Source organism: Lolium perenne, chromosome 7 (genome assembly GCF_019359855.2).
Source record: "Lolium perenne isolate Kyuss_39 chromosome 7, Kyuss_2.0, whole genome shotgun sequence".
Taxonomy (NCBI): Eukaryota; Viridiplantae; Streptophyta; class Magnoliopsida; order Poales; family Poaceae; genus Lolium; species Lolium perenne.
This window is the reverse complement of record NC_067250.2, coordinates 87,471,945-87,483,985: the sequence shown is the minus strand read 5'-3', so window position 1 is coordinate 87,483,985 and position 12,041 is coordinate 87,471,945. Positions and strand designations below refer to the sequence as shown.

General features: G+C 43.1%; 1 protein-coding gene across 1 annotated transcript; it reads left to right on the top strand.

Moving 5' to 3' along the window:
- Window positions 1-521: 521 nt before the first annotated feature.
- On the top strand, window positions 522-11,809 carry LOC127316749 (DNA (cytosine-5)-methyltransferase 1A). Its single transcript, XM_051347217.2, has 15 exons — window positions 522-600; window positions 1,227-1,289; window positions 1,882-1,938; window positions 3,239-3,279; window positions 4,607-6,074; window positions 7,437-8,919; window positions 9,049-9,213; window positions 9,321-9,510; window positions 9,607-9,718; window positions 9,802-9,949; window positions 10,035-10,232; window positions 10,311-10,589; window positions 10,662-10,823; window positions 10,909-11,127; window positions 11,442-11,809. Exons 4-15 carry the CDS (start codon window positions 3,246-3,248, stop codon window positions 11,571-11,573), a joined length of 4,590 nt encoding a protein of 1,529 aa, XP_051203177.1. The 5' UTR covers window positions 522-600; window positions 1,227-1,289; window positions 1,882-1,938; window positions 3,239-3,245; the 3' UTR covers window positions 11,574-11,809.
- Window positions 11,810-12,041: the final 232 nt, after the last annotated feature.

Here is a 12,041-nt window from a genome sequence, read left to right as displayed (position 1 = left end):
AACAATGTAGATGTAATCTAAATGCTAGTGGTGGATCCTACACTTCCCGAGAACCCCTTAGTCATGTCGCAACTTTGTCCAACAACACCCGTATGCTCTTTATTTACTTTAGTCATTTACTTTGTTCTTGGTTACTTTAAAACGTTCTCGCTTACTGTAATCCTAGAAATCTATAGAGTAGACTATTACCAAACACCATTTCGGGTGCGAACGTGGCCGCACTGACAACGTGGCTGCGAAGCCTGTATTATTTCCATTTGCAATGCTTCCATTCTATGGGATGAACTTTTTAACCATATATGAAAAACCGTCGCATATGATGAAATTTTGTGGAACGGATATATGAAAATCACTCGTTCGCGAAGCCGGACCCGCCCGGCCCAGCCAGCGAAACGGCGAAAGCTCCCGCCCGAGGGATCCTCCCAAAAATCGAAAACCGCGCGCTTTCCACACTGCATCCCTCTCCCTCCCGACCGCGGCCGCCCTATTTATACCACCCCATCCTCCCCGCACGTCTTTTCGCTTCCGCAACACCTCAACCCTACGACCCTACTGCCTCCGCCGCGCCGCCCGTCGCTCGCCGGAAGGAGCTCGCCGGAGGTAATCACGTCGCGCGCTCTTGCTTCCCTCGGTTTCGCTGCTTCCGGTGGGGTTTTTTTTTTCGGGGGAGGGATTGGGGTTTTTCCACCAGGATTTCCTGGCCTACTCGGCGGCGTAGCTGCCCGTGCTTTTGGTTGCTTCGATGATCGGGTCGGCGGGCGGCGAGGATCTGCCCTCCATCGACGCAGCGCGATTTTCCCCCAATTTTTTTCCGAGGGTTTTTGGCCGACGATTTGGCGGGCGGCCGGCCGGCCATGGTGGGTGTAGATGTTTCTGGTGGCCTCGCCGATGATCGCCGGCCGGGTAGAAATCTTTCGCGCCTGGTTTCTCTAGATGTTGCAGCCGTGCCCGCGGGTTGCACCTCCCCCCATTTCCGCCCACCTGCTGTCGCTCCGACTTCTCATTTCGACCGCTCCGTGTAGCTGCGGGTGCTGCAGCTGCAACCCCCGTCATCTGCAGAAGATCCGGGCGATTGTGATTCCATGTTCGATTTCTCTGGTCGGGCCGCAAATTTCTAGCTAGATTCGCGTTGCTCCAAATTTGCGGATTTGGTTGTTTTGTCTCTTACTTTTGGGCTTCTGACGAGACGCATCTCTGATGAACTATTTCCTTGTTTTCTTGTGCAGGAGGCTCGGTTTCGGCGGCAGATCTGTCTTCCCTTGGCGGGATCTGTGGATTGCGCCGGCAAGGTATGATGAACTAGTGACCTGATTGTTGCCGACTAGCATATCTTACGTGGAATGAAATCGGCTACAAGCTGCTACCTTTGCTACTTATGCGCTGGCTGGTCTGCTTGATAATCATGTTTTTTTCACCGTAGCACTGCTGCTTAGTAGTGGCTTTGATTTCTCTACTGATGAATCTAATGAATTTGTTTGGCTTAGCGAGCTATGCTTCCCTCATAATTGCATGTGATTAATGATATTGTTTGATTGCCACATTTATTATCTCTGTTGCACTTATGGTTATGCCATCTGGGGTTTTCATTCCCTGTAGGCTTGTATATCATGCCGGTATCCAGTGGTTGCTATAAACTGGACAGCGTTAGTTTGTCCAAGTTCATTGTTCCCTGTCCATTTATGGAGCAAGTACTTGTTTTTTTTTGAAATGGGGCAGCCCCTGCCTAGGCAATGACTCAATGAATTTTTGCTTTGTGATGTAGCCGCTAAGCCCCTGATTTTGAAGTTTGATTGCTACATTCACTAGAATTTCTAGTTACATATCTACCTGATCCCAAACTTGTACATCTCTGATGATCAATTCTGTGGTTTTGTTGCGCAGGAGGCTTGATTTCGGTGGTGGATCTGTCTCCTGCCCACGGTGGACTGTGCCATCAAGGTAACAGTCTCCATCCTCTGCCGTTGATGACCAGTAAATTTATTGTTGCTGACCAGTATATCATCACACGGGATGAAATCAGCTACGAGTTGCTGCCTATGCAACTTCTTAATTATGCGCTGGTCGGTCTCCTTGTTATTCATGCTTGTTGCACTGTAGTGCTGCTGGTTAGTGGCTTTGATTGCTATAGTGATCAGATCTACGTGTAGAGTAGAGTTGATGGATTTGTTTGGCTTAGTGAGCTGTGCATAGAAGGGCGGGCCTGGTGCAGCAGTAGAGCCTCACCGCCTGTGACCGAGAGGTCCCAGGTTCGAGTCGCGGTCTCCTCACATTGCACTTCGTGAGGGTAAGGCGTGCCACTAACACCTTCCCCAGACCCCGCACAGTGCGGGAGCTCTCAGCACTGGGTACGTCCTTTTAGTGAGCTGTGCATACTGTGCTCCTGCATATTTGCAGATATTTTTCAGTTGCCACATTTTTTTATATTTGTCACAATCATGATTATGCCTTCTTGAGCTGTCATTCCCTGTAGGCTTGTATATCATGTGTGTATTCTTTCTTTTTGTGTGTATATCATGTGTGTATTCAACTGTTGCTATATAAACTGGATAACACTAGTTTTGTCCAAGTTCATTGTTCCATGCCCATCCATGCAGTAACTCCTTGTTAGGAAATGTGTTAATTAATTGTTGCTTTGTGATGTAGTAACTGCCAATTTCTGATTTTGCAGCTTTTTTAGGGTCTGATTTTTCAGTTTTTTAAGGGTCTGATTTTGCAGTTTGATTGCTACATGTGTTGGATCCAGCAGGATCAACTAGCTCTAGTTTGAGCCACAAAAGAATAAGATCAGAAATACCTTGGTCTGAAGATGATGCCATGCCTCCTCTTGTTTAATTGCTCACACCAGGATGGAGCAATTTGTGCTAGGTTCTTCCTAGTGCTTTAGTGCTAGCCTGATCGGTGGCTTGTTCTTGAGAGAGAGTGTGTAAGAGAGAAGGCAGAGAGCAGCAGCCATCTTCAACTTCTCCTCTTCTAGGTCATTTGACCCCTTTTATATGTTTAGCACTATGCACTAGGGGAACCAGCACCGTTGGATCAAAATCGATGTCTCCGATCAAGACAACACATAAGGATAGGTGGCCATTTACTGTAGAGCCGCCTTACTGTAGCTACAGTAGTGCCGCCCTACTGTAGCAGTCCAAAATATCTGACCTAGGAAAGCAGCCTAGATCACCAAAATATCCAACAACATGTACTAAAACTTGTAGTTGACATATCTACTTGATTCCAAATTTTGCAGCGTAGTTATGCCAAAATTTCCACATTCTGCTGCTACTACAGGTATGTTACCTTGCTATCTTTGTTGCTAAGTTTCTGCAATATTGGACTTCTCCATACTGTCGAACTACACAGTCATATACTAGCATCTGAGGGTATAAAACTACAGACTGAGACACCGTTGTTATTTTTGATACGTTTTTCATCTCAGATATTTAACTGATCATTCATCAGTATATATATTTTTTTGGCGATATTCGGCAGTATATTTTACAAGGCCACTATGTGCAGGGAGTATAAGCTAGAACTACCCTTGGTAGAATTAGTGAAGCTTGTATAGAGCATAATTAGATGGGGTAGAAGATAAAATAATGTAGTTAAACACCAGGTTGCAGCTGGAGGTAAGTGTAGTTGACATCTATGTAAATAAATGTAACTGTTAAATCACACTATTAAGTAGTTCAACAATTAGTAACTCAAGTTGTATAGGATGTGTAGGACAACTTAAGAATTGAGCACCGTTCCACTGATTAGTTGCATCCATGCATGCCTGGCCCACAAGCATTCAACGCTTAACCTCCTTCTGGTGCCTCACGGGTTACTTAATTCTTACAATAAAAATCCACTCGTGGTATAAAAGAATGACTTGTTTTTTTTGCGGGTAATACAAGAATAACTTGTTAAACAGCAGCTTCTGGCTGCATGAAAGTATATATGATACAAAGTAAATAAATGTAAATGTTAAATCACATCATTCAGTAGTTCAACAATTAGTAACCCAAGTTTTATAGGATATGCTACACAAATTGAGAACTTAGCATTGCTTAATTAGCCACTGCGCCCAACCTCCCATGTTTGAGGAAAAGTCACATGTGCCCTTTCTCCTCTAGGTTTAGGTTTGTTATACAAGACACCCATCCCACACCTTTGCAGATGTCATTAATTTACCATTTTGCAGAAAAGTCGAAACAAATGGTTTTCATTTTGCTCACCTTTTTATTTTGGCTTTTGGGTTTACCTTGGGGGATTTCATTGCTTTATTTCTGTTTTCCTGTTGTAAGCTTCTGTGTCATCTTGATATTTTTTTTTACGAAATGACATGCATTTGGGTCTGTGGTTGAGAAAAAAGCTTAAGCCACATCTTGGTTTGTGTCTACATAGCACTTGACACAACATGCTTGAGTTTTGGGCTTAGTACAGAATCCAACGTCATTTTGGTAATAAAAATATTAATCTTGGTGATCCAGTTCAGCCACCTGTTATCTTCCATCTTTTTTAAATGACACTCCATTTAATATTTATATGTATGTGCTTCATCCTTCATCTGATGCTTACAGACTTGCATTGTGTTCAGTTCTTTTGATATGTGCATTATTTTTGTGGCTTTCAGGAACAAAGAGGCGCAGAGCAAAGCCTCGTAAGAGTGAAAATGATCCCACTGAGGATGGCACGTCGGAGACTGAACTTCACAATGATAATAAAGAGAATAATGGTACCAGTGAAAATTGTCACGAAGTTACTGTCTGCAAGAGACCAAAGAGAGCTGCTGCCTGCTCTAATTTCAAAGAGAAGGCATTTGACTTATCTGAAGAAGATTCACTCGTCATGATTAAGGAAATCCGGATTGAAGAGGAAATAGAGGCTGTTAGGTTGACAAAAACAGGACCTGAAGATAAGAAACCATGCAGAAAACTCATTGATTTCATCCTGCATGATGAAGATGGTAATGTGCAACCTTTTGAAATGTCCCACAGTGATGGTATCTCCATCACAGCTCTTGTCATGCCCTTGGATGATAATATGGAAAAGGGCAGGGAAAACGGAATACACTGTGTAAGATTTCACCCAATCACGGACTGGAAAATTTCTGGCTACAAAGAAGGCACTGCAGCAATTTGGCTCTCAACAGAAATATCTGATTATAAATGTGTGAAGCCGGCAAGCAGTTACAAGTTTCATTTTGACCTTTTCAGTCAGAAGGCTCGTATCTGTGTTGAAGTTTACAGAAAGCTAGCTAGATCAGTTGGTGGAAATCCTTTGCTGGCCCTGGACGAATTACTTGCTAGTGTTGTCCGTTCCATTAATTCTAACGGAAGTTTCAATGGAACAGTGAGCAAAGACTTTGTGATCTCAATTGGTGAGTTTATACACAGCCAACTTACTGCATTGGATCATACAGTAAACAGTGATGATGAAATACTGTCCATGCTGCCTGCCCTTGTTGCACTAAGAAATGACTGTAGATCTAGGATGCAATTCAGCATGTTGCCAGCTATGACCTCAAATGGCACTCTGATGATCAAGGATGGGCAGGGTAAGGAGGTGAATGAGAATGAGGATGAAGATGCGAAATTGGCAAGACTGTTGCAGGAAGAGGAAGAGTGGAAGATGATGCAGCAGAGAAACAAGCATGGAACTTCACAGAAAAATGTCTACATCAAAATTAGTGAAGCTGAAATCGCCAATGACTACCCACTGCCGGCATACTATAAACCACACAATGCAGAAATGGATGAGTACATATTTGACAGTGACGCTGGCTTGTGTGTGGATGATCTGCCAGTAAGAATACTCAACAATTGGGCTCTATATAATTCAGATTCCAGGCTCATCTCTTTGGAGCTCATCCCTATGAAATCAGGTGCAGAAAATGATATAGTGATCTTTGGATCTGGTTTCATGAGAGAGGATGATGATAGTTGCTGTTCAACAGCTGAGCCAACACAGTTATCTTCTTCCGCAAGTAAATCTGACCAGGGAGATCAAGGAATTTCAGTTTATCTGAGTCCAATCAAGGAATGGGTTGTAGAATTTGGTGGATCAATGATCTGCATATCTATTCGAACTGACATAGCTTGGTAAGTACTACTGCGGCTCGATTTCATTTGGTACTGCAGCTCTATGTCTTGACTAGTTAAGTGTCCTTTTTTAATGTGTCGATATAGTATTGCAATTTTGTTATGGAAAGCATGTGTTGTAGTGGTTCCCAGCAGGGGCATGCCTCACACCATATTTCTCTCGCTGAACCATCACAAACAATCGTGGTGCACTTCATTTGTCACCGTGCTTGTACCACACTCTGATCACCTCTCAGTTTCTATGCAAGTTTAAGACCCTGCTTCACCCTAGGCTGCCATGTTGTGGCTCTGTCGTCAGAGATGAGAGCAGCTGGTGGGGCACCGCCATCACTAGCGACTGCATAAATATTTTGTTAGCTTAGAAGAACCTTGTCTAATTGATGTCATAAGAAAGGTGCTACTCTAATTTCTTAGGCCCGCATTTCTCAACAAAGTTACCTTTGTTTTTTTATTGGTAGAGCTATTTCTGTAGTGTCACTTTGCAAGTTCATTTTCAAGGAGGGACTTCATATGCTGTAAGTTCTCAAGTACCAACAAACTGCACTTGAGAAATCTAGAGCTATAAGAACTAAGAAACTTCCATCTGCAACAATCATGAAATGTGCACCATGAGATCAAGTTTCTCTGCATTAGTTAACAAGGGTGATGAACCTTCTGCTGTATTGCTGTCCAGCAGACAAGAAACTGAACCAAACAGTTATTCTAGCAAATTAGAGGACATGAGCAGATAGAATGTACTGTTTCAATTTTGTTCCGTAAGACAATGAGAGTCAACTCTGCGCATGACAGTTATAGACCTGTTTCAACAAATCAGTTTAACAGATGACTAGAAACGTACAGAGTAGTTCTGTCAAGTATCATGAGATAAATATTTTCTGAATCACAGTTTATCCATTGTACAATTTGATTTCTCAATTAAATATAAGGATCTCTTTATCTTCTAGAACTTTAAAACAGATCAATATTTGATGGTAAAGCGCAGAAATGAAAGTCAATTTCCAAACATTTCTCAATCCATAAAGTAGAATGATATTTTTAAATAAACAAGCTAATTCTCAATTCAGGACCACAATATCTATGGGTGTAAGCAACATTAGCTACCTGTATTAACCTAGGCCATGCCTAAACAATGAAGATGTTTCTCCACAACATTGTAGACTGCTGGTCACTGGGGGCCTGGGTTGGAGGCCTTCTCTTTCGTCTCAGCCTTTTGCTTTAGTTCCGATGGACTGTAGGACCAGTAGGCAATGGACCATGGCCACCAACTGTCCTTATAGGAGTAAATTATTTTGTATTCTGATTTCCTTCCTATTTAACCCCCCATTTACGTATGAATTTATTATAACATCTCAATTATATCAGGTACAAACTACGGCAGCCAACAAAGCAGTATGCACCATGGTGTGAAACTGTCCTTAAAACAGCAAGACTAGCTGTCAGCATCATCACCCTTTTAAAAGAACAAACTCGTGCTTCAAAACTTGCTTTTGCTGATGTTATTAAGAAAGTAGCAGCGTATGAGCGTGGGAACCCTGCATATGTTTCAACAAATGCAGCAGATGTTGAAAGATATGTTGTGGTGCATGGACAGATAATTCTTCAGCAGTTCAGGGCATACCCAGATGAGTCTATTCAACGAAGTGCTTTTTGCACAGGCCTTGTTGCGAGGATGGAAGTAAGAAGACACACAAAGTTAGCAATGAAGAAAAAATCTCAGGCAACGAGAGGAGAGAATCTGAACCCAAGTGCAAAAATGGGTCAAGTGTTAAAAAGAAAGCTTATGCGTGCGACAACCACAAGGCTGATCAGCAAGATATGGGGTGATTACTATGCCACCCATTTCCCAGAGGACTTAAAGGAGGGAGATGAGAATGATGAACCAAAGGAAATTGAGGAGGAACAAGAGGAAAATGAAGATGAAGCTGAGGGGGAGGTTTATGTTGAAGATGAACATGTTTTGAGGACCCCACCATCAACACGGTCTAAAAAGCCCTCATCACAGACTTGTAAAGAAATTCAATGGGAAGGCCAAACAGTTGGAAAATCACTCTCTGGAGAAGCTCTATACACATGTGTTAAAGTTCGAGATCTCAATATTGCTGTTGGTGGGGCAGTCACAGTAGAAGATGATTTAGGAGAAGCCATCATGTTTTTTGTTGAGTATATGTATGAGAAACATGATGGTACAGGGATGATTCATGGAAGAATTCTGCAAAAAGGTTCACAGACTGTCCTTGGCAATGCTGCAAATGAAAGGGAGGTTTTCTTGACTAATGACTGTTCAGAATTCGAAGTAGGTGACATTAGAGAGTCGGTGACTGTCAATTTCCAGCTGATTTCTTGGGACCACAAGTGCAGAAAAGAGCATCTGGAAGCTAATAGGCTGGAGAGGGCCAAGGCAGAGGAGCGGAAAAAGAAAGGTTTGTCGGTGGAGTATATTTGCAAAAGCTTATACTGTCCTGAGCAAGGTGCTTTTTTCTCCCTCCCTCGTGATAAACTAGGCACTGGAACAGGAACTTGTAGTTCTTGTGTGGAGCGAGGAGCAGTTAGTGATGAATTCAAAATACGTTCAGAGACCAGCTTTGTCTTCAAGAATGTTACATATACTGTTCATGACTTTCTTTATGTCAAGCCTGAGTTTTTCTTCCCAGTGGAGGGTCATGGCACCAACAAGGCTGGAAGAAATGTGGGCCTAAAGCCTTATGTGGTATGCCATTTGCAGAGTATCATTGCTCCTTCTGGATCTAAGAAAGCTAACCCAGAATCAACCAAAGTCAGTGCAAGAAGGCTATACAGGCCTGAAGACATTTCATCAGATAAAGCTTACTCTTCAGACATCAGAGAGGTTTGGCACTTTGCCCAATTATCTGGGGTCTAATATTCACTGCATCATTGTTTATCCATATCAATACTTTCATATACATGTGATTCCACCTAACCTTTTTTTGTACCTCTTTATTGTTGTTTGATCTAGGTGTATTACAGTGACGAAATAATAAGTGTGCCTGTGGTGATGATAGAGGGAAAATGTGAGGTTACATCAAAGGATGACCTTCCTAATTCAAATCTTCCAGTAGTGGTTGAGCATGCCTTTTACTGTGAACATCTATATGATCCTGATACTGGAGCTCTTAAGCAGGTCATTTATTACTAAAATTCAGCTCTTTATTTGCTCCAGTTACTTTTGCTTTTATTTTGTTGAGAAACTTCTTCAGATAGTTGACAGTTGTCTTGTCTCTGAACCAGCTACCGGCCAATGTTAAGCTCATGACCCTGACAAGGAAGGCACCTGCTTCAAAAAAGAATAAGGGAAAGCAGATTTGTGATGATGAACAAGCTGGTTCAGGAAAGGACACATTAATATCAGAGAAGTGTCTTGCAACTCTTGATATTTTTGCTGGCTGTGGTGGTTTGTCTGAAGGGCTGCAGCTATCTGGTAATGTGTTTCCATCTGCATCTTTTTTTAATGCACGTGCATGTTGGTGGATGGAAAACCTTTTCTCCACATACTCTCTGATCATCAACTCTACAGGTGCATCACATACAAAATGGGCAATTGAATATGAAGAACCTGCCGGGCAAGCATTTGGTGAAAATCATCCGGAAGCTGCAGTATTTGTGGAGAACTGCAATGTGATTCTGAAGTATGGAATCCCTTTTATCTCCTTTGGGTTTTAACTGGTTACTCCTGCATCTCCCACTCATTTGTGACTCCTGGCCTTTGCAGAGCAATAATGGGTAAGTGTGGTGACGGCGATGATTGCATCTCGACTTCCGAGGCTTCTGAGCGAGCAGCTAAACTTTCAGATGAGCAGATTAAGAACCTCCCTGTACCAGGTGAAGTAGAGTTCATCAACGGTGGCCCACCATGCCAGGTCAGTTGTTTCACCCAGGGCTGCTGCTTGATGCTTTTTTAAATCTTCCGCGCTGCTGCTTGACTTTCTGTGCATCTTTTTGTAGGGGTTTTCTGGGATGAACAGATTCAATCAAAGCCCATGGAGCAAAGTCCAGTGTGAGATGATTTTAGCGTTTCTGTCCTTTGTGGAGTATTTCCGCCCTCGGTTCTTCCTCTTAGAAAATGTTAGGAACTTTGTTTCGTTCAACAAAGGCCAGACCTTCAGGCTTACACTAGCATCACTCCTGGAGATGGGATACCAGGTGCTTGACACTCGCTCTTCTCTGTTTGTCCTTGCGCTATGACACATCTATATGTTGTAACCTTCTGTTTGTTCATAGGTTCGATTCGGGATCTTAGAGGCTGGTGCCTTTGGTGTTGCGCAGTCTAGGAAAAGGGCATTCATCTGGGCTGCTGCACCTGGGGAGACTCTTCCTGACTGGCCTGAACCGATGCACGTCTTTGCTAGCCCTGAGCTTAAAATCAACCTACCAGATGGCAAATACTATGCAGCTGCCAAGAGCACAGCTGGAGGAGCTCCATTCCGCTCAATGACAGTCCGAGATACAATTGGAGATCTACCACCGGTGGAGAATGGTGCCAGCAAACCAACAATACAGGTGCACATCACATCATCCTGATTGTCTATGTTATTGATACCACAGCTAATTTTACATTCTTTTGTGGTCCAGTATGGAAGCGAACCTGTGTCTTGGTTCCAGAAGAAGATTCGAGGCGACACGCCTTCACTGTGTGACCACGTAGCCAAAGAGATGAATGAACTGAATCTCATTAGGTGCAAGCACATTCCAAAACGCCCAGGCTGTGACTGGCATGACCTCCCAGACGAGAAGGTTCTCATTTTATTCATTCTTTTTTGCTGTTTTCTACCTTCTAGGTGACCATGTGATGTAGCTGATTTTCATGATGTGGATGCAGGTGAAGCTATCCACCGGGCAAACGGTGGAGTTGATCCCTTGGTGCTTGCCCAACACAGCCCGGAGGCACAACCAGTGGAAAGGCCTGTACGGGAGGCTCGATTGGGAGGGCAACTTCCCCACATCTGTGACAGATCCCCAGCCAATGGGCAAGGTCGGCATGTGCTTCCACCCTGATCAGGACAGGATCATCACCGTTCGTGAATGTGCTCGATCTCAGGTAAAGCACAATAATCCCTGTCAACTTAGATGGAGTAACATGTTATTTTTTGAAAGCTAAAAGGCTGCTGCCTAGACTGTACAGTTTACACCAACTGTTGCTTGACAATCACACTAGATTGAAGTAATCCGTAGCCTGTTGAAACAAAATCAGATAATCACCTTACTAGTTGGATGTAAGTGTAAGCGCAATTGCTCTGCTCATCGTTCATCTTAACCTCCAGTGGCAGAAAGAATCTCATGCATGATGCAATGAACCAAATATGTTACGAAGATATCTGATCTAATCCCATGTTATGAATGCTTGCATTGCAGGGCTTCCCTGATGGCTACTGCTTTGCTGGCAACATCCAGAGCAAACACAGGCAGATTGGGAATGCTGTACCACCACCCCTTGCCTATGCTCTTGGGAGGAAGCTCAAGCAAGCTACGAATGCCAAGCCTTGAGTGGCTCAAGTTAACTGCATCATTTTTTGGTTGGTCCATGTGACACTTAGTTTATGATTGGGCCTTATGTAATCTGAGATTGAAGTTATTACAGGCAGGCTTGTCACAGAGCCGTTTTTTTGTGCATCCGTATGCTAGAATGATTGATACCAGCAGGATGATTGGGCCTTATGTAATTTGAGACTGAAGTTAATACATGTTGGCTCATCATATAAACTGGAATTTGTGCATCCTTATGCTACGTAGTAGGATGATTGGGCCTTATATAATTTGAGACTGAAGTTATTACAGGCAGGCTTGCCATATAAACTGGGTTTTGTGTACCCTTATGCTAGGATGATTGACGCCATCAAGGTGTGGGTGTATGGGTACAAGTTCAGATCATACTCTTAGAATTGGGAGTACAATCTTTTTGTAAACAGCGACTGTAATACAATAGCAAAAGGCTTACATGATTCCATGAATACA